At 38.3% G+C, this 23,443-nt stretch overlaps 1 protein-coding gene across 1 annotated transcript; it reads right to left on the minus strand.

Moving 5' to 3' along the window:
• Nucleotides 1–1,655: 1,655 nt before the first annotated feature.
• On the minus strand, nt 1,656–18,922 carry LIPI (lipase I). Its single transcript, XM_074146802.1, has 10 exons — nt 18,874–18,922; nt 15,404–15,780; nt 13,672–13,780; nt 11,564–11,665; nt 10,038–10,127; nt 8,687–8,854; nt 7,559–7,651; nt 6,106–6,217; nt 5,556–5,729; nt 1,656–1,743 (listed from the first exon to the last, which is right to left on the minus strand). Exons 1-10 carry the CDS (start codon nt 18,920–18,922, stop codon nt 1,656–1,658), a joined length of 1,362 nt encoding a protein of 453 aa, XP_074002903.1.
• Nucleotides 18,923–23,443: the final 4,521 nt, after the last annotated feature.

Consider the following 23,443-nt stretch of genomic DNA (forward strand, 5'->3'; position numbering starts at 1 on the left):
AAAGCTTCTGAGGGGTCTGGAGATCAAGTGTTATGAGCAGAGGCTGAGGGAGCTGGGGTTGTTTAGCCTGAAGAAAAGGAGGCTGAGGGGAGACCTTATTGCTCTCTACAACTACCTTAAAGGAGGGTGTAGCAAGGTGGGTGCCAGTCTCTTCTCCCAAGTAATAAGTGATAGGACGAGAGGAAATGGCCTCAAGTTGCACCAGGGGAGGTTTGGATTTTATATTAGGAAAAAATTTCTTCACTGAAAGGGTTATCAAGCATTGGAATGGGCTGCCCAGGGAAGTGGTTGAGCCACCGTCCCTGGAGGTATTTAAAAGACGAGTAGACATAGTGCTTAGTGATATGGTTTAGTGACGGTTTTTGTCAGTGTTAGGTTGATGGTTGGACTAGATCTGAAAGGTGCCTTCCAACCTAGGCAGTTCTATGATTCTATGACCAGCATGATGGAGCTGCCTCTTGCAATAAAAAGGACAAAGTTGTAACTAGTTTTCCCTTCCTTAGGACTGTATCTTCCATCTTCCTTTTAACACAGCTATTGACTTTCAACAAAACTTACAATTCCTAGGTTTTGGACATCTCACTCTGACATTCAAATCAAATTGGTCAATAGGTTCAATCAAGTATCATTGTCAAGAGCAGGGACAGCGAGGGCACAGGCAAGAAAGGAAAAGGATAACATGCATAGGACTCATTTACGCAAGAAACCAGCGCTAAATACATAAAACAATCTTAAAGACAAAAAGTATACATATCTATTTTTCAATCAGTACCATCAAGAGAGGCAATCTGACATTGGAAAACCTTTTTCTGAATTGGAGGGGGGCATCTTTACTTAGGGCTTATTCCTGCTTACATTCCAATAGGTGAAAAGCTGTCATCAATCTCAGCCTGAGCAGCAGCTCTAATTCCACGAGGCACAAATAGAAACAGAATAAAAATGCATTTATTTCATCTTTAAGCTATTCTTTTCAGAACAGACTTTAGAATTGCTTCATATCTGAAACATCACTGTTCTGTCCACAGGTTTAATAGAAAAAAATCTGAATGGTTGCAATAATATTAATCTACGATGAACATAAAGATAATTGATGTAAATAGCAAATTTACATATGTGCCCACAAATCTTATTGTTCCAGTTCTCAGGGACTGAGATATTACATAATGAGAAAATGTGAATTCATTTATCCAATGAACATAGCATGGCAAAACTGCTGTGTATTAGATCTGTAGATCACATGTACAGTATATTAAATTCCCTTAGTAGACAGATAATTATGTTTCCATGTAAACACCATTACAAATAATAAATAATTAAATATATGTATGACTTGACAAATAATGTGCCAGGATTATGCAGATAATTCATATTTAATTCAGTAGTTGCTTCACTGCTAACAAATAATAATGAATAGACCATTGCATGTTCTCCACCATGACACATATACTTTATTCAAATTTCCCAAATACATAGATACCTGAACTTTCCAATTGCTTTCACCCTAGGGCACTCAAAGCAAGTAATGCATATTACCAGGTAGACTCTTGAAAATAAATCTAGCTTATCTCATTTCCTTTCTCATTGCAGTCTTTGTCCTGAGGAAGAATCAAAATGTCACTGCTGTAAGAGACATTAAGTTAGTAGAAGCTCTCTCTTCATGTACCCCTCTCTGGGCAAGGGATAGGTTTGAAGGTCAGTTCAGTGTTCTCCATCAGTACAAAATCATATCTGCACAGCTGCGGCCTACAAAAGTAGATAAAGAAAATAATGTGCACAATAGAAAAAGTTAACATTTATAGAAAAATATTTAGGTATTGGAATTATTAAACCTCCAGTATTTACCATCTCTCAGAGACAGTACTCAGGACAAGAAGAAATGTCATCTTGTCTACGTTTACACTCTATTTTATGCATCGCTAGTTTGCCAGACTGTGCACAACAACCAGGACATCAGCTGGATGGTGCAAAGTGGCATGAGTAAGAAACGTATCACAGTAGTATGAAATATGAAAACGCAATACTTTATCCCTTAAAGCTATTAATCTGCAATCAAATTTATTCTTTAGAACAATGGTTCAGGAAGAGCCCAATTCCTGCTAACAACTGGGCCTGAATAATTTATTTTGAGTTTCCTAAGTATGAATGTTTATCTGCTTTCATTCCACAGAGCAAAGTAGGAAACCACATCATATCTTCTCTTTCAGTTGCAATGACAGCACGTATAAGAAAGTTTCATGCAAGAGAGTGATTTGTCATCTTAACACCTAGAAAACTCAGAACTGCATAATACTACATGAACACATACAGAGGTCACAAGGGCAGTCACACACACAAAATTTTGCTTTTTGAGGTCAACATAGATGCTCTGCCTTTTAGGGCAAGGGTAGGTCAGAGCTCTGCCCTGCAAGCACTACTATAGATAGATGGTGAGAGCTGTATTGAACAAGCAAACGATTAGCACACCCTCTGATGGCACCTTTAAGACCATACAAGCTATCATACTTATTTTATTTAAAATTATCTTCTGTGTTACTCTGAACTCACAGATATCATGTACAATACAATCCACCTTGGACTGAGATGTAGCGTACAGTGAAAGAGCTAAAGGACAAAACCTGAGAAAGAACATCCCACCAGGCAGTTCTATTGTTGCCCATTAGTGTGAGATTTCCAACCTGTCTGTATGTGAAAAGACTGTTGGATTTCTGTATAAGACTATGAGGCCCTTTAAGAACCCGACAAAGCTGAGATAGTAGACTTTATGACTAAGAAGTTCAAGAGAAATTCCTGTATTCTGTATAATGCAAAGCATAGAATTTCATCCAGTCCTTCATCCACAACTTGCTTTGATTTGAATTTAATGGCTTACTATTACATTCTTTTTGTAGAGGGAGAAAAAAAAAAAGACATAAAAGCACAGAAATTGCTAGCATTTTAAAAGTCCTTATAATATACCGTGAAAGAATTCACAGGACAAATTTCCAACAAGCGCAATGTAAGATTATTACATGCATCCATTTTCTGAGTTGCCTTTCAATAGCTCATGTAACAAATCGATGCTGTATTTTAGCACATTTGCAACAGTATTTGCAAAACAGCAGCACAATGTGTTAGCACAGCCAGCTCTCTAACAGCAGTTGTCACCTGGGAAGGGCTCTACCTGACCACAGGGGATAAATGCTGAGACGAACATAATGATGAATACTAGAAATAAAAACATATGGTTTCCAACATCTTGTATCTCATTTGAAGTGCAATTCATCTAAGATTGTGATTATTGACTACCAGGAATGTCTTATGGGAGAGGAGCCCTGAGCTAGGAGCAGGTTCCTCAGTTCACCAACAAGGAGTGAAAAACAAATAATTTTTTTGTTAGGTGAGGCTTTCGTAATCTCTCATGCCATGTGTCTCCTCAGCTGTCTACTAAAAAGCAAGGGCATGCCACACTCTCTTGTTCAGTAGAGGTATTAATAAGGTCGTCTTTTTTATTACTCCTGTTCTTGTTTTGGTTAAAAAAACCAAAGGTGGCTGGGGTCAATATATTTTAGACATTCACCTTCCCCATCAATTTAATTCAAACTGACAGGTACAAAAGCTTTTTGAAAGAATTGAAAACTGGACTCACACAAGTTAGGAAAGGTTTCTGATTTTATGGGTGAGCAGGAACAATTTATCTCAGAGACCAGAAGAACAGTCTGAAAATTATAAGTACCTTTTAGCACTCCCACATTCAGACATCATCTGTATGAATAATGGACCAGCCCAGCAGACAATTGTCAGTGATATTCTGCCAACTCCTACTGTCTGCTCTTAATCCAGATCTGGGGAGGCTGAGACTCCTATTGTCTTTTATCCCTGCACCTGTCCCCTGGTTTTTACCTACTACTTTGTTATATGAATAATTTAAATATTTTTAATGTAGTTTCTAGTTGATTACCCCGTATTCAAGTAATTGTTGTAATTATATGTAACTAAATAAGGTAAATATAGATGGTTACAATTACAATGAGCAATTATGTAATTATACAACCAATAGTGTTGTAACTTCTGCATTTAAATTACCTTCACGTGCGGATTTAATACACTATTTTCCATTGCTATATAAAACTATTGAAATGCCTCTATGACTGCCATCTGATGAGGCTCGATGAAGGACTTTAGTGGATCCTATATTAAAGCAAATCAAGTGCATTTTACTTTAAAACTAACAAGAGTCAGAGTAACAGGAATGAAAACTCAGAATCAGTAAGGGCTGTTCACTAAAAATCTTCCTTATTTGCTAAATCTGGAAAAGTCCTGAATGCTGATAGGCTTGCATGAGATGTATCATCTGATTTATCATCACTGGGTTGAGAAAAAAAATTGCAGTATGATTTAAAGCTTTGACTGTCTCTTATCACCAAATGCTTTTAAATAAAATAATTCCAGTTCAACTGACAGCTTGAGAATTGTGGCCTTCAACAAGTTAATAAAGTCTAATGTATATACTTTCTGGGGTACCATTTTGATTACCAAGCAGTCTATTTCTTCCTAAGTCTCTCCCACCCATCTCCTCTTTCCTAGTAAATGTGAAATAGTAGATTAATTTAACAAGGTTTCTTAACTTTTCAAAGTATCATACCCAATTCCTACCAGACTATTATCATATACCAAATCAGAAAGCCTTAATATTATTTCTCAAGTTAACAATACATACTGACTTAAGACTTACTCATATTGTAATATTATTCCCACTCATTACTCATTTGATAGCCATTATTAGGTTTTATTTTGAATTCTGACTTTGTTTAATCTGCCATTCATAGTAAGCAAATAAATGTAACAACTTTAAAATAAAGTACTCTTGCTACTCCTGGATATTTCTTACCTCTTCCATGTAATATATTATTTGCACAAGATGCGAATGGAAAAATTAATTATTGTACAACTAACTCTGGAGATGTAAAAACTGAACATATGGCAATACTGCTGAAGTACTTAAAACCAGAAATAATTAATAAGAGCTTCATAATTACACTTAATTATCAAAAAATGCAGATGACTTCATTTTAAGTGTAGGCAAGCATAGACTGTGGTTTGGTCTTGGAAGGTCTTTACCTTCAGCAACAAGACCAAAAACCTATTCCAGTCTCACAAGTAGCTGAAGTTCTCCATTTCATACCTGAGTGTGAGAAGCTGTGTACAGACACATGGTTAAAATCAGAAAAGTGCTAAATAAAATTTATCTCCTGGAAGAGAACTTAACCATGCGAGTGTAATTCAGGCTGGTTTATATTAAGTAAGTGGTCCTTGAAAACCCATTGTGACCCAAACAGTAGCAGCAGCCTGCTGCAACAAGCAGCATGCGTGACATCTACAGGTACAAGGGTGCTGTGCACTAAATGCTGATGTACAAAGCAGCTCTTCCACATGACAAATTTGATCCTAGGTAGGATGAGAAGGATACTCATGCATTTAGGAATATGCGATTAAAAAAAATTATTTAGGGAGATTTCTGAGGAAACATCCTGAGCAGTTTAGTTGATACACAACTTTGATACATGACAAACACTTACCTTTCTGGATTATTAAGAGACTTCAGCCTCATCTGGAGAATCCTAAGCTTGTGTTTTGGACCGATTAAAGTCTTCGTAGAAAAGGTCAAGGAAATTTTTGATATTTTGTCAGGGTCTTGGTAAAATCCAGTTAGTATTTTGACTCTCTTATACTGCTGAAACGTTGAAGCTTCACTGAAGAAAAATATTATTTCTAGTCAGGGTTTTGTTATCTGAGTAATATTCATTATTGTTAAGCATTGGTATTAAAATCAGAAATCTTGTAAAATGTATCAACTTTGAGCATTCAGAACAAGGGCACCTAGAACTTGATTCAAACCAGTACCATGCAAGGACCTGGGCTAGTTCATAAATGGAGAGAGGATGATTTCAGCGTGAGGAGCAATGCCCCTGACACTGAGCCATATCCAGGAAAAGGAGCCATGGCCAAGTCTTAACAACCTCATGATACTATTTTGACTTACAAGTCAGCAAATTAAAATGTTTAGGAAACTCAGAAAATTGTTCCTATAAAGTGATAAAAAAGATTAAGATGCAAAGCACAACATACCTATTCATCTCTGATTCTAGTGTGTTTCCAGTGTAATCTGTTATTTTAACTTTAATGAAACCTCTCCTAATGTTTTTATTCCAGGTAGTAATATCCAGTAAGTAGTTATACACTGCAAAAAGAAATAGGAAATAATAAGGTTCAAAGAATTACCTCAGCAGGATACAGTTGCTATTATAACTCTATTAAAAGTATCCACTACTTGATGATAGGAATAGTGACTCTGTGCTTCCAAGTTACCAGCTCAAAGCAGAATAAGAAGGCTGTTCACAAAAATTAGGTTCTACCAAATTGCTACTTGGAGTTCTGTGTAAGTAGTGCATCATTTCCTTCAGTTCTTACATGGAAAGGATTTATATCAGAAAGCTACCATCAGAATTACCATGAAGAGTTTGACCTGCCTAAGGAAAAAATGGAAAATCAAGCTTTAACTTGATTAACAGTTTTTGGCAAGCTCTGCAAAGGGGATATTTGAGCCATTAGTGTAGCAGCACTATCACATTATCCAGAAAAGTGACATGTCCAGAAAACTGTTGAGGTACACTGGCAGGGAGACAGGAGGAACAACATTGGCACAAACTTTATGTATAGGCCAAGTGGGCAGTTAGCTAGGTGAGAAGATTAATCAGGTGGTAACAGCTGAAGAGACATTACTCCTATGCTTTGCTTGCCCAGCCTGAGCAGGTGCAGCAGTACAGGTCTTCCAAGCACCCATCTTCCAGTGAAGCCAACCTGCCAAAACCTCTGTGTGGATACTAGAAAAACTGCATGGGGAAGGCTGAGGAAGAGGAGAGGCATCCAATTGCTTTCCCACACTCCAGCCCCTTCTCCCCCTCCCCTAGGGGGCCCACAGCCTCAGGAAAACAGGCTGGGTACATGGGGCAGGCACTCTCTCTGCACCAGCATGGAGCTGACCTGCTCTGCTGTGCCCTCATAAACCTGAAACAGTCAGTGAAGTTTTTCCCTCGCTGTTTTACTCCTAGGGAGACATGGACTTTTATAAGCTGGAGTAGCTTTAGTTGCCTGCGAGGCACCCTCCTCCTGGGGTGGAACATAGAGGTGTCTCTTTTCTGTCCCTGAGCCAACACAATCTCACTTCCCATTTTTGCTCTCCTAAAATGGCAGCACTGATCCCATCTAAGCAGGTTCTCTCAGTCCAGCTTTTTCCCTGTCACTTGATTCTCATTTTCTGGCTTCCTTCTTCCTCTTGGCAGCCCATTCCATTACTTTTAAAGTCACATTTCTTTCTCAGTTCACATATTGCTTACTCTTCTGCCACAATCATTCTCCTTCTTCCTCCAGTCTGTAACCTGACACTTGGTTTATTACACCATTTTACACAGCAGCTAACAGTAACTTTCTACTTTTAACATGCTTTCACTCCAGATCAGTTAACAAATAACAGCCATAACATTTCATAAAGAGTGTGTTCTATATGTATTCAGCCACTCACTGCAGAATGGGTCTTGGTCCGAGGTATCAAAATAAGTTTTCGTTGGTGAACCCATTGGGATTAACAGATTTTTCCATCTATCAGCATAATAACCTGAAATCCAAAGTTTAAATATTTTATTTCAGACATTTAGCAAAATCCTGATACCCATATAATTAAACAAAAAACCCTTCACTCAGAGTGACAGATCTGGCTTTAATTTTCTTAAACATTCTCTGAGAAAGTAAATTGACTTGGAAAACACAAGAATGCCCTGATTATAACAGAATGTAGCATGCAAGTATTTAATTCTCCTATTATATTAGTATCGCTAAAATTGTCATAATGTTGGAATCTATTTAGTCTAGAGTACTAACTACAAAAAAATACTGCTCATAAACTCCTGCAGAAGTAATAAAAACAAGATAAAAAAAAGTAGCCCACATATTTACAGAACCATAAAATAATAGAATCATCAAATCGTAGAATCACTTAGGTTGCAAAAGGCCCTTAAAATCATCAAGTCCAACCGTTAACCTCACACTGCCAAGTCCACCACTAAGCCACCCCATGTCTTTTAAATACCCCCAGGGATAGTGATTCAACCACTTCCCTGGGCAGAAAACCCTGCCAACCAGGAAATGTTCACACTATTGTGGCTGTTTTCAAGCTGTCCCCAGATCCTCTCTAAAAGCAATAAAAGCCCAAACAACTAAAAACCCCTCCAAATAAAAGCTTGATTCCAAAAGATGAGCCGGAGAAACCATGATGTTGCTATAAGCATTGCTACTTTTAAATAAAAACCACAGGTACTCTAGGGATGATAACACACGATGTGTGTCTAAAGTGATTGACTAAGTAGAAGCAGTTTCTCTGTAGAGAGGAAATACTCTGTGAATCCATTTCAGACTGGAAAGTATAATAATCAAAGGCTAGGAACATTCAGCACCTGTGTCTAACAGAGATAACTATAAAGCAGATAAAGCCATAAACTTTAAACTGCTTTAAATAGCATGCAGCTCTGCACGCGATCAGTCTCTACAGATCCCTTAACATGATACCACAGATCTCTGGAGTAGCCCCAGAAAGAGCTAGTCTGGATTTCCTGGAAAGTCCCACCCAGCCCAGGGCAGATACTGTAATGCTTACCTACTACTGGGCAGGACATTGGCTGGAAAGCTTCACAATCAACACATTTTCCTCTCTTGTAATCCGAGTAAGAGTTGCAAGGATATGTTATTATGTCGCACCTTCTTTTCAAAGATGATAAGAAGAGGAAGACAGATCTTTGATGGTCACACTTAAAATAGTGAAATCCTTCAGGAACGAAAAAACAAAATATACAAAGAATATGTAACCATTTTTCTTTGTGAAAGAAATGTTGTTATCGAAGTAATCCCATTTACCCGAGTCATTTTTAGTTAGCCATGCTTTTCTTCTCTGGTTAGTTGACCACCAAGTGTGAAAAATGGATGCACACGCACAAGAAGAAGAAATTTAATATTTTTTTGAATATTACAGGTACAGAGAAAAGTCTACAGGGTTTTATATGCAAGAAATAGTCTACAAAGTCCTATCAAATTCACAGAATTTGTGTCATAAAGCATGAGTCTGAGTTAAAATTCACCTTGTTGCATCCAGTGCAGAATGTTTTGGCAGAAAAATTACTTCAGAGATTCCTCTCTCTGTTTTTTTTTTTTTTTGGGGGGGGGTAATAAATCCCTTCCTCTTCTAGCTAAACAAAGTAGGGGAATTGTACAGATGAAGATGATCCTGAGTCTTAAGGGATTCTCCCGTAGTCACAGGCACACACGTGGGAGCCCTATGTTTTTGTATCAGCTCTAATTCATAGCAGCAGTGTGCAGTTTAGTAACAGAAAATTAGTCATACACATATCCAAAAAGAGCAAGAACAAGAACAAGAACAGTGGGCAGCAACTTTGCCTAAAATTTATAGAGGTTGAAATAAGCAAAATCATGCAGCAAAAGGTCATGTCATAGAACCGTTTTCATTCTAGAGCCTAAAAGACCTGTCCAAAACCTAATTCATCCTTGCCAACCAGCAGGAACCTAAGACACAGTGAAGACTTGAAAGCCTTGTCTTCCATGTCATACGCAAGTGATCCTGTTCAAACCACTTGGACACAAACATCTTTTCCCATGCCCAGCCATGTAAAAACACAGAAAAATAATGATCACTATGTGCAGATTGTATATATAACATCATAATATAGTTCCATCATACCACTAATGATGGTATGGTGGAATATGTTTATATATGGTGAAATATATGCTTATAGGAAGATTTTTATTTAATTTAAAAAAAAAAAAGTCAAATGTCTTTGTTATTTCTCATTTTCTGAGTGGGGATGGAAAAGAAAGAATACTATGCCCTCAGCTCCCATATTACTGAATATGTGCAGTGTCTATTGAACTCAGTTTAACCTTTTTTGATTTGATCTCAAACTCTTTTCTCATTAATTGAACATGTTTTTATTTACCACTGAATAATGTTTTTGGACAACCAGGCTGATCCATTCCTCCATTTGGATAGAAATCAATGGTTCCTAAAGGCTTCTTGAAACCTAGTACTAAAGGAAAAACATCATGAATCAAAAAACAATAAACAGAATTATGCAGTCAATCATTTATTATTACATTCATTACAAAATAAGGAAGGTCTTAAGAAAACTTTTGCAATTATACTATTCTTTTGTTCTGTAAATGGAAGTCACATTATGAGTTAAAATCCATGGGTTTTTGCTTTTTAAGAAAATTGTACACATGTAAAATGCTGTACACAAATATATTCAAATTTGTGTAAGATTCCTACTGCCACAAAAGAAAAAGGAAAGAACAGAAACAACTATTTAGTGCTGTAGCTGAGATATTATTTGCACAAAGTTTATGAAATTCATGTTGTCTCCAGCAACCAAAATTCTTTCCCAATGTAATTTTCTTTAGAGTAAGATTTTCTGTTTCTTTCATATGACATTGGGTTCTGAGCTACGCTAATATCAGCAGTATATCAAAGCAGAAAAATCTGTACCTGTCCTATAAAAGATCATGATTAAGATTTAGCTCAATCTGACTCACCTTCCTTTTTACCACACATTATCTTTATTCACATAATTGGAACATTACAAAAATTGGTATTTTACAGCTTCACATATAAATTTGTATAGTAAAATGATTATTTTTTAATATTATTAAAGAAACCGATATGAAACTACATAAATAATGGGACAAGTGTGGTAGCTTTGAAAGGTTTACTTATGGTTTTGAGAAAAAAAATTAAACCAGATTATAGCACAGATGAAGCAGACTTTACAATGTTCTTCATTTTAACCTTACAATAACATGACATAGAGTTTTAAGCAGGGATCTGTAGTATACTACCGTGATACAGCTGAGACTGGCTGTCTCAGAAGGGACTAATTCAGCGATAATCACATGCTTACAATCTCTGTGTTCATACACACTAGCACAGCAAAAGAATGTTAATTCTAAACTGTTTTGCAAATAGCAGTATCATAAATTAATGTAATAGGCACGCTTTATTCAATGTACAGACTTTTTTCATATTCAGAAGGAATACACTATAACAAACAAGACAAATGACAGTGGTGTAACCACTACTTTTGCATGACATTAAGTGGACTCATGATTATATGGTTATCTACATATGCCTTCAGTTAGCTGTTGGACATGTATGTTATTTCAATATTTTCAGGTTCAGTCACTCACTCAATAACAGGGCTATTCATGTCAGAACTGAACAGAACAGCCCATCATTGTTTAAGTAATTAGCAAAGTTGAGTTTCAGGTTTTTGATTAATAGGCATAATAACATTCAGTGTGATTTCAAAAGTATACACATCATTAGAGAGCAACAGCATAGGAATCCACCTGATAACACAAAATATACTTCTGCAGCACTATTTGGATGTTACTGAAAGAGCTTATCCCTTTTCTTTTGCTTTTCCTGCATTTCCTCAAGTTGAAATAGGAAAGGCTGCGTCATTACCATCAGTATCTGAATGGATTACATCAACAAATTGTGCATCAGTATGATCCAGTCTCCCTTCTGGTGGTTCTCGAGAGAACGAAGGACCCGCTGGATCAAGACCTAAATAAAAATAACACTAACATTAAAAATCCTGGGGTCTGTTTCTACAGATATATACAAAACCGACATATGAGCATTATTCATCAATGACTTTTCATTTTCCTGGGATAATAAAAAAAATAAAAACCAGCACAATTCTTCTCAAGTTTCCATTCTTCAACTTGCTAAGCCAAACAAAGGTTCCTAACACAAGACTGATCAACCCATATCTTTTAATTTCTCTCTCCCCCTAATTAGTTGTGCTCATCTCCCCGTTCTCCAGATGAATTGTAAGCCAAACAGCATTAGGGAGCATCTCCGAATCCAGCAACAGTATCTCCGATTCAGGAGAATTATTATTGTCTTTCTTCCCAGAATACACAATTCCTATTGTGTATTTCATTAAAAAAAAGCACAATATATTAGTTTTACATTTCAGAAACCTCCAAACAGTGAAAAAGAAAATATGTTTTTCTTCTTTTTTTTTTTTTAAATCTTATTTTTCCAACATCAGTTTGGGCCAGTGGCTCAACATGTTTGAAAAAAAAAATATCAAAACAATCCCATAAGAATTTATGAGGCTTGTGTGTTTGGACCAGTTTGGACCAGTCTTTGCCTTTATTCATCTATATCTGTAATAATAAGAAAGTGATTGAAACATTTAATATAATTCCATTCAACTGTGAGCATCTGAGTTCAGAAATTACATGGATCTACTAGCTCCCTGTTAGTGTACAGAAAGGACACAGACCTTCTAGCCTAGCAGTGCAATCAAGACTGTCCCCAATCAGTGATGCCAACAAACTCTAGGGATTATGTAAAGTGGAAATGAGTATTCTTAACCAAAGGAATGCAACTGGAGCCTAACACACTCTTAGAAAATGGCCTTTCAGATTGCTCTATGAAAAGGGGAGGAGTCTCTAATTCACAGAATCACAGAATAATATGGGGTTGGAACGGACCTCTGGACATCATCTAGTCCTACCCCCTGCCAAAGCAGGTCCACCTAGAGCAGGTTGCACAGGAATGTGTCCAGGCGGGTTTTGAATGTCTCCAGAGACGGAGACTCCACCACCTCTCTGGGCAGCCTGTTCCAGTGCTCTGGCACCCTCAAAGTGAAGAAGTTCCTCCTCGTGTTTAGATGGAACTTCTCATGTTCAAATTTGTGCCCATTTCCTCTTGTCCTGTCACTGGGCACCACTGAAAAAAGAAAATTCCCTTTCTTCAGGCTGGCTACTGGCTCCTCTTACATTTTGAGAAAAAAATTGAAAATTTTAATTGAAAAGAGGGTTTGGAGCTATGAATCTCAAGGGGAGGTAACTGCCTCCTTTCAACCCAAAAATAGCTGCTCTTTTAGATCCTAAACACTATCAGTATCCAACAGTCCCTTCTCTCCTTAACACCTTTCTGATAGCTAGCTTAGCCAGCTTCCTTTTCAACACAGTAGCTGCGGTGAGTTTTGCTCTTTCACTGCAAGAAGTATATGGAGCCTGTGCACCCAAATTAGCACTCTGCAATGGATTCTGCCCTAGGAACCAACATCTAAAAGTTAATCCCAAACATCATGCGACCCTGGTCCTGAAGGACGTACCCACAGGAGGCTACTCCGATTTTCACAGCATGCACCACTCCTGCAGAACACAATGCTGACGATGTAACAAGTACTAGTTAGCAGTATCCATACACAGGCTGGACACCTGCTTTAAGCTCCCTGTAGCAGACAGCTCAACAAACTAAAGCCTGCACCATGGTCAGATACCTCCAACTGACACTAAATCCTTCTGCCTGGTTCCTGCAGTCTGACCAAGAGCTTCTGAACTTCGGTTCAGAGGGACCTGGCTTGCTCCATCAACTAGACAGAAACTCAGGTAGTATGTCATTTAACTTTGTATGTATGTTACTTCTGCATGTTACTAAATAATCAGTTCTCATTTGTCGATATTTCCGTGCTAGCATCTATGTGATCTGCAGTTATGACAAGAATACAAGGTACATTATAATGAATGTATGGGGATTGAAAGCCTTACCTGTAATTCTGCCAATTTTGCCATTATACTTCTGGCCGACAAAACCAGCTATATGAGCTCCAAGACTAACACCAATCATATACACACTGTCAAGAGAAGCTCCATCTACCTATCAAGGGAAAAAAAACCAAACCAAAGCCACAACCACACACATGGTTAACTGAACAGACATCAGCAGACTGATTAAGTTTTCACTTTTTGTCAGTAAGTTATATTTCTAACTCTCTAACAAATGGGAATTACATAGTTCTTTTCAGTTTGACATTCTGTATGAGTCAAATAGTGTGGTAATTATGAAATTCTTTGACTAGAAAAATGTAAAAGGGAAGCTTGAGTCACATTTCTGCCAAACTGTCACATTAGTTAGAAGGGAGAGCATGGGGATGGAAGAGGAAGATATTCACACAAGAAAGATGAACCAAAACTATGAACTAGGAAAAAAAAAAAATCTCCTCCGCCTTATCTTTCCAATAAAATAAATTTAAAACATAATACCATTAACACTTATGCCACAGATTTGCTGAATAATGGTGCCAAATGCACACCTGCAGAAAAGCCTTAAGATGCCCATTCTATAGAGCAGGTGATGGTTTGTGGTTTTTTTTTTAAAAAATACTGAAGAACTCTGATCAGCAGACCTATTAGAATCTCTGCAAAGTGATGGTATGATATGTGGGACCTGAAATACTCTCAGTATCTCAAAATGAATTAACAAAGGCCTCACAACAGCTTGCAAATATGAAACTGATAGCTGTGGGACACAGCATACCCCACCACCACCACTTTGATGACTTGCACAAGATTGGCCCAAGCATGCTCTGCAGTCATTGCTTTGTCAGGATGTCTAACCAGCAATTAACCAAAAATCTGCATCAAGAAATTTGCAAAATACACCTTTTTAACCTACTCTGCATTGGAGATTGTTCTTATAGTCCCATTTTATTTTTTTATTCCATAACAAGAACATTACTGTCACAATTATGAATTATTATCACTATATCTAGTCCCAGAGGGCACATTCTACTAGGGTCTCTCTTCTTTCATCTCATCCTTTCTCAAAATGCTGGGTTTTTTACTCAAATTCCACAGGAATATTTTCTTACTGCCCAGCATTCAAAATTTCTGAGAATGGCTGGGAAAAGAGTGGTGAGAATGAAAGAAAAATAAAGTGATAAATAACAATGCCATAAACGAGGTGATAACATGTTTTGTTCATTTGATTAAGGAATAAATTTAAAGCCAGGTTAAGACCACTGGCATCAACAATTTTTTCATCAACTCCCTCTAGAATCAAGAAGTTTATATCATTTTGGAACAAGTATTTATAGGTCTGTCAGTGATTCCTTTTTCTTTTAAAATCTTTAGTTATAGTAGTTTATAGTGAAAAGAGTAGTATAATGTTTTTGTAAAATTTAATGCTACATACTATTTGAAGAACTCTCATTTCACCTCCCCACTGGTGCATTCGTTCTTTCCAGAAGACCTAAAACTTCCATCTGGCTAAAGAAATCAGATGCACTCTTAGACATAGTTCAGTGAAAGGGGAATAAGAACTCAGGTGGAGTTAAAGATATGCAGTAATAACTGCATGCAAAGTTAGGAAATACTTCGGTAAAGAAATGTCATTTGATATTGTTCACTGGGCTTCTCTTTAGACATATTTTAAATACCCATTCCTACCCAAGCTATGCTATTTATACTTATTCAGAACAGATGCAACTCTCTGCCTTACCAGCATCTGGTCAACATAGTTCTTCAGTATTTCTGCAACTTTTCTGCAGTTTTCAACAGCAGTTATATAATTCACAGTTGTAGCACCACGATTCCAGTCAACTATAATGAGATTCATATCCTCTGCAGACAGTAAAAGCTTCTTTATGTCACCAAGCCATGCCGGTGGAGATCCCGTTGGTCTGAAGCCGTGAATAACAAAGACAATTTTCTTGGAGGTATTAAGGTACTCAGATGCAGTAACATTATGTTCAATGAGTCTCTCAGAACAATTTGGATTTTCCCTTGTGTATAGCAGTAGCTGGACTTGGAGTTCTGTTCCAGACAAAGCATTGCCTATATGAAGATCTGTAAATTCAGGACATTTTTTCTCCTCATCTGAAAAAGATGAAAATTTTAGTCTGTCATTTGATGGGTTAGACCACCTGAAATACCACCTCTTCCCTTTTCTTTCCACATTTTTCTAGTAAAAGTGAAGAACTTCCATTTTATTCCCTCCAGACCCTTGGAATGAGGAGCCAGAACGTGCACTGAACAATGAGGAGATGGTTTAACTAAAGACTCTGCAGATACCACTATGCTCCTCTGAACCCTTCAAATACAAAATTAACTTTTTTAATTGTTCCTGAACCATATATTTTCTCCATAATAAATACAAATTAATAGTTAGTGTTGATAAGATCCTTTGCTTAACCATCAAATTTAGGTTCTCAGAATTTTTTCACAACTAGTGTATGCTGTATAAACAGGAAGACCACTGTGGTCGTTTCTTCCTCTTTTGGCCAGGGTGTCAAAGTTGCCAATCCTCAGACCTTATTGTTTCATCTAGCAGTAAGAAACAGTTGCCTGACAGTACGGGATGACCCAGAACTCTTCCCTAGTTTTGGATCACCGCGAGGACAGCATTACCAAGAAACAGAGAAAGAAGAAACAAAGGATCCTGTTCTGAGTTTGAAAAAATAAGAATCTGTAAGGTCAATGTACATAATGGCACAAGAAAAACTGTAGTATTTAGCATTTCTGTACTTGGACAGTTATGGTATACAAAGTCAGGATCATCAAGAGGACAGATATTTTCAAAAAAGTCTAAAAAGACTTAATTTTTCCCCCTGTGCGCTTATCAACATCAAAAGTTAATGCTTTAAAAAGTATCCTTTGGCTGATGAGGTCACATTGTGTGGACAAGCCACTTCAGGATTCTGGGTAAACCACCAATGCCTGTCACAGTTCCTCTATATGACCTCTTCACCTTCGCTGTGGTGTTAGCTGGCTTATGGCCAAAGAAATTTGACTTGAAAATCTCTTGACTTCTAGTGGGCTATGCTACTTTACACAAGGCTTTTTTCTGATAATTTGATGGCATGGTTCTCAATTTTCCTGTCATTAACAAATTTGTAAAACAAGAGTCAGTCAACTTCAAGAAAGCAAAAGTAGGAAGAGGGATAGTGCCTACTCAGTTCCTTAAAAAATAAATAAAAAAAAAGTAATTTGAATTTCTCAAAATATTTGAGTTACAGGAGAGGCAGTTCTGTCTCTTCTCCTTTTCCCAGCAAGTAGCTAGCAGGCAGAACCGAATCCACCGCATTTGCACATCTGAGGTAGACATAGACCCCTCACCAGTTTATAAAGCTGCAAAGGACAAGTGCAGGGAGGTTACAACATATCTAAAAAACGTATTTGATATTACAGTGCAGACCTAGACAAAGCTACACTATGTGAAGTACAGCACTTAATATGGTAAAGAAACTAATTCACTTAGGGAACTAGACCAATCACCTCTAGACCAAACCATGTACCTGCAATGACTAGACCACTCACCTATGGACTGGACATAATAATAATGGACATTTCCAAAGTGGAGCAGGGTTGAAGTTACAGAGTGTTAGAAATGGCCTGAATCTTCCTGTCTTAAATTGTCCAGACAAAAGTTTCATGCCTATCATCACCTTATGACAATAGCTACAATTATTACCTTTGGGAAAAGTTAAAATTACCCATATTTCAAAATAAATATCACCGTTCTCATTTAGACACTGAATAATTTAAGTAACTTTTACTGAGGTTATTGGAAATGTTATTAACTACTGATACAGTTTCATTGCTGAGAATTATCCAAGATGTAGTTCTGAAATTAAGAGCTGTTCGGCTGCAGTTGTCTTGAATTTAATGAAAATAATATTCAAGAACCTGGTAAAATGTCATACATGTGACATAATACTGAGATGTTAATAGAATGTGTCAGATTTAATCTCTAGTTTTCATATAATGATATATGACAATAAAACTAGAATAAAATTTCTATTACACAAATGTCATATACAAAACTAAACTATAATAAACAGCCACTTAATTACATTTTTCACTTTTCAGATTCAAAGCTACAACATGAAACTCTTTGAGTTTTGCCTAATATTGTTCTTAAATCCAATTCACTCCTACGTATCTAACATGTAAAAGATTCATGCTAAGATATTATTGAAATGTTCCTCCATATCCATTTCAGTGTTTTTATTTCTTATAATTTGATTGGCAGAAATAAGAATTAATTCTTCTAAAGCCAGTGGAATGCCAGTGACATAAAACAGAGACACAGTCTGGTCCACGGGAGTGAGAAATCCATCACAAGGAAATTAACTGGTGAAACCTATTTACTAGCTGGCAAACGTCGAAAGGAAACAACTCATTTACTTATGGCTGTGAAATGACAGCAGCTATTCTTTGAAGAGTAAATAGAGAAATAAAAGAAAAGATGATGTCTTTACTGTGGAATTAGATAAGTACTATAAATAGATTTATAGATTTAATACTTGGAATTGTTCAGGGAGGAGTCATTGAGGGGAGGTTTTTCAAACTCCTATTTCTGATCAATTACTGGAAGGAATACCCAGCTGCCCTTTGTGCACTCTTGTGGGAGTACTCACATACACCTTTCTGTACAGTCAGAACAAACAGGTAAGTGTTGGGCAGTTACATATGCAGTATAACTCAGTTAATATACGATTTTAACTTTCCTATGTACGTTTGTAAGCATTGTAAGTATCTTCTGTGGTTGAAAAGGGGGAAATCTGAAGTGCATGCCGACTTTTTTGTAACTAAATTTTGCTATTTAATGCATAATGCATAATTTGAAAACCCATCAACCTATCAAACCAGCAATAAACAATAAACTTACATTAGTACATTAAAACTATTTCATAATTACCTGTTTACTTTGTACAAAGTGCACATACCTGAGTGTCTCTCTGTGCAAAGTACAGCCCGAGATAAAGTATCAGGCTTTGTTCTATTTACTTTAAAATGAAAATATACGTCTCGGTTTCAAAGTGATCAAATTCTCTTTACTAATCTGCTCCATTAGGCATAATTCGCGAGTTTTAATCTTTTGGTCCGTTTAAATGAAGGAATATTCTTTTTTCATGTTTGAATAAAGCCAAAAGACTACATCACAAATAATAAGCTAATGGTTCTTACCTGATTTCACCCAGTATATCAAACAGATGAAGAAACACAATTTCAGCATGTGGAAATGGAGAAAAAGAAACACGTAATATCCACAGGTAAGTGGCAAATCTAGTGTCTCCTTACAGTGTGCTAGATTTCTAACCTAACTGAATGCCACTAATGAAGTAAGTGTCATGTAGAGAAGGAAGCAGAAAGGAAAGCTGTACTCAAGCTTCTGCAATTCATGACTCCTCCTATTGAATGACTTCAGTAGGTAGGGTGGTTTCTGGTCTTTAAGGGTTGGGACTGGTTTTTAATCTATTTCCCTCTCTCTTTGGCTATCAGCAGATTTACACGTAAGCAACCGATGTTATTTTTACTGACAACTCTGTTACGTGGAATTTAGGAAGCAGAGTAACTACAGGTACAGCACAGTAGAGACTCACAGTCTGGTTTTTTTTAAGCGTGTCACTCAATTGCAATTAAAGGCACTGAGATGGGCAAAAGAAACTTAGACCAAAAAGTCATTCTGGTGGCAGAAGAATTTTTCTGTAAGAACTTGAAAATAATTCTAAGAACTCTACCTCTGTGGATTATTTTTGCACAAAATTGTTTTCTGAGCTTTTTCTAAGGAGTCATTCTCTAATCCAAATGCAGAGGAGGTCTATGAAAGTGCACATATGGGACATAGATGGAACTTAGAGCCCAACAAATATCACTCAGACACTGACTTACTGGGTGTTTTGGGTATGTAACAACTTCATTCCTTCTGGGTCCCCAAATACGAAACAGATGAAGAAACATATTTTTTTGTGTGAACCTCATTTATTTACAAACCAATTCACTGGGTAAATATACAAGAGGACAAACACCATTTTCTTGGGGTTCACGGTGACGCAAAGAGGCAGATAAATTCTGGATTACTCAAGTGAGACATCTGAATGTTCATTTTGCCTATATCTGACCCCCAATTATTTCCATTGCAGGAGAAAGAAAAACAAACCATAACCACTCAAATATGAGAGACCCATCCCAGAAATGGTTTTTCGCATACTGTATCCTTCACAGTGCTTCTAAACATAAGGTCTAAGTCACAACAGTTAAGGTGATGTGTGAGTGTTTCATTATTTCAGTGATCAGTCTCTTCAGCTGGCTTTGTGATGCTGAGCAGCCAAACAAAGCTGTGCTACACCAGCTCCTGCAGATGACAGCCTTTAGGAAATCTCTTCAAAGTCTTTTCCCCTTTGAATGCAGCCACAAGATGAAGACGCAGAATACCCGGTCATATGAAAATCGACTCAGATTAACCAGTAACCTTTTCTTATTATTTTGCTTTCATTTCTCAAATTTGTCACCCTATGCTCAGTACAGTTCACTAAGGCAGCTCTTGTTATTCCTTTGCATTTCCTCTTCATCTCAAAACTTCGACGCTTTGTCCAACTATTATTATTAAAACCACAGCCCTACTGGCATTACATATTACTTAGAACAAGTTATGGTATAGCGTCAATTTGGCTCTTTCTCCCTCTCTACTTTTTAATACAGATTATTGTTACAACAAAAACTTAGTGCATCCAAGCAACCACCAGTTAGGCAGCCTCAGCATGCACTCAGTGTGCAGTGCGCATTCATATACAAGTTAAAGCACGGTAAGATCAACAGCACTGAAAATGACCTGGTAATAGCCCCAGTAAAATATCTGCCATGCTTATCCAAGGGCCAATCACCTGACCATAGAAGAAAATCTTACATGTGTACCTTTACATATACCTAATGCCGCTAGTTGTGAATCAATTAACCCTTGTTCTTTTACACCTGACTGGGGGAAAAAAAAAAAGGAAATTTTAAGCTCCCTCTTGAACTGAAAACCAGTAAGCCCAGCCACATGGAAGTAAAGTACTGTGCTACCCATGTCAACATAACAATCCATAAAACAGTTTTAAAGCCCTCTGAAATCAGTTTCAGGAAAGGACTGCTTTAAATCAATACCCAGAAAGTTTCGTGGTATTAATCAGGATGTTGAACTAGGGCTTGTTGGACTCACCCCTCTGTCGCATGACAAGGGGACTTTGTTCACCAACAGCGGCACTTACGCCACTTAGAAATCTTAACTACCTTAAATCTGTAACTAATGTTTACACTGCAGTTTTTACTGACATCCCACTGTCAGGTAAATCCTTCAAGGCGACTCTGAGTTTCAGGTACACTGTCACAAACACAGGCAAGACCCTCAAACTTCAGCTACTGCCCATCCCGCTTTGCTGCATATTGTTCCGTCTGCTGCCTTTCTCACAAGGACACACTTCTCGCACTGAAATTCAGAGTTGCCCGCTCTGACAGTGCCTTACGCGAACCAGTGGAGGATGCCGGCACTGCCTCTTCAGCACTCTGTGCACCACAGCGCTCAGGATCGTAGGAGTTGTAGCTCCTGAACGAACCCTGATACTTTGGGGAGATCCCACAGTCCACCAGTTTTTTTTTTATTAAAAACCCCTCAAGATTGGCCAAGTATTCAATTTGAAAATAAACCCAACATATAGAAACTTCATTTTATTACAGTACAAGATCACTATGATTTACAGGTAACAGAATGGCAGTTCTACAGTTTACCCCCAAAAGTTTCTGATAAAATAACAGCTAAAAACATTACAGCATGGTTTTCAAGATTAAGATCAAATTCTTACACAAGCCTTGATATCATGATCTGTGGTCATATCTAAATTTATTTCCCCTTCTAATCTTCCCTCTACCCTCAAGGATTTCGTAATCTTGGGAAATTCCATTCTCACAACAATTCTCACTTTTCTTATGAATCAAGCCACTTCTCCAGAAAAATTCCTCTGACCGCTAACTTAAGAGCGCTGCTCCCTTTCAGGGAAGACAAAATCACAACCTGGCTTTTGCAATGCAGTATGTTTAACCAGGAAAAAAAAAAAAAAAAAAATCTTTCTAAAGATTACAAAGGGAAAAACCCTGATTGGTTAGAAGAAATTTAAGACTCATTATGCATTCTACCCTGAGGCTTGTAATTCCTGTAAACTGATAATCCCTTTCTAAATAGACTTGACAAGTAACTAACTAAGCCGCCATTAGAAAATAATAGGCACTGATGCCAAGCATACCACCTATGCTTGGGGAAAAAAAAAAAATTCTTTAATAAAATTTTTCACATTGCTGTCATCAGGATGACTTCTGAAAACATACTCCTCTGTACAATAACTCTTTAAAAATATATACTGAATGTTAAATGTGTATATGTGCTTGAAAACTGTTTGTAGCAACCATGCAACAGTAGGTTATAAGGGAGGTATCACTTCAGCTTTAAAGACATCATAATCCAGTTCTTTTTAAATATTGAGAAATGTACCACATCCGGCCCTTTCCATGTGTATTTTATTGCTATCACAACACTTTATCACGCTGATGACTAAAACACTTGAGGGTTTCAAATGGTGAGACCCCACTTGGAGCACTGTGTCCAGCTTTGGAGTCCTCAGCACAAGAAGGACATGGACCTGTTGGAGAGAATCCAGAGGAGGGCCACAAAGATGATCACAGGGCTGGAGCACCTCTCCTATATGGACAGGCTGAGAGAATTTGGGTTGTTCAGCCTGGAGAAGAGAAGGCTCTGGGGAGACCTTACAGCAGCCTTCCAGTACCTGAAGGGGACCTACAGGAAGAAATTCTTTAGTGTGAGGGTGGTGAGACACTGGAACAGGTTGCCCAGAGAAGCCGTGGATGCCCCATCCCTGGAAGTGTTCAAGGCCAGGCTGGATGGGGCTTTGAGCAACGTGGTCTGGTGGGAGGTGTCCCTGCCCATGGCAGGGGGGTTGGAACTCTATGATCTTTAAGGTCCCTTCCAACTCTAACCATTCTATGATTCTGAAGCATTTGTTGTTATGCAGCACTTCTCACCTGGCCCTACCCCGTCAGCTGCAGTCTGCCCCTGCTCCCCACGCTGGCCAGGGCAGAAGGCAGCTGGCCTGCACTGTTCCCCTACAGAGAGGCCATTTTGTCGTCGTCCCCCCCCCCCCCCCCCCCCGGCCGCAGCACGCTTCCAGCTTCAGACAGGTGAGAAGGAAGTATTCCCGGGCACGCACGCTTCCCCCGAGGTCACGTCCCTGCACAACACACGCTCCCACTGGCAAGTCTGACAACAACAATCTTTCCCTCTAGTCAGCGGGGAAAAAAAAAAAAAAAAAAACAGAAAAGAAAGAAAAAAAAATTTTTAAAAAATGAAAGAAGCATCTCAAAATGTTGACGTTCCCCACAGAGTAACGGCACCCGCCCTGTCTGGCACCAACTCTCTGCACGCGTGGCGTCCCCCACAAGCGCGATACAAGGCAGGGCAGACCTCCCCGCAGCCATGGCAAGGCCTCCGGGGGGGGACCTGCGCCCCAAGCCCTTCCCTTCTCCCCTCTCCCCTCACACCCCGCCCGCACGACGCCCCTCCCCTCGCCCGGCAGCCCGCCCGGCGGCGCTCCCGCGTTGCTAGGACACCGAGCCCGCTCCCTAGCAACGAGCGGCGCGGCGCTTTACGGCAGCGGGGGCTCTTTCCCCGTCCCCTCCCTCGGCGGGAGCCGGTGGCGGCGGCACCGCC

Source organism: Numenius arquata, chromosome 1 (genome assembly GCF_964106895.1).
Source record: "Numenius arquata chromosome 1, bNumArq3.hap1.1, whole genome shotgun sequence".
Classification (NCBI taxonomy): Eukaryota; Metazoa; Chordata; class Aves; order Charadriiformes; family Scolopacidae; genus Numenius; species Numenius arquata.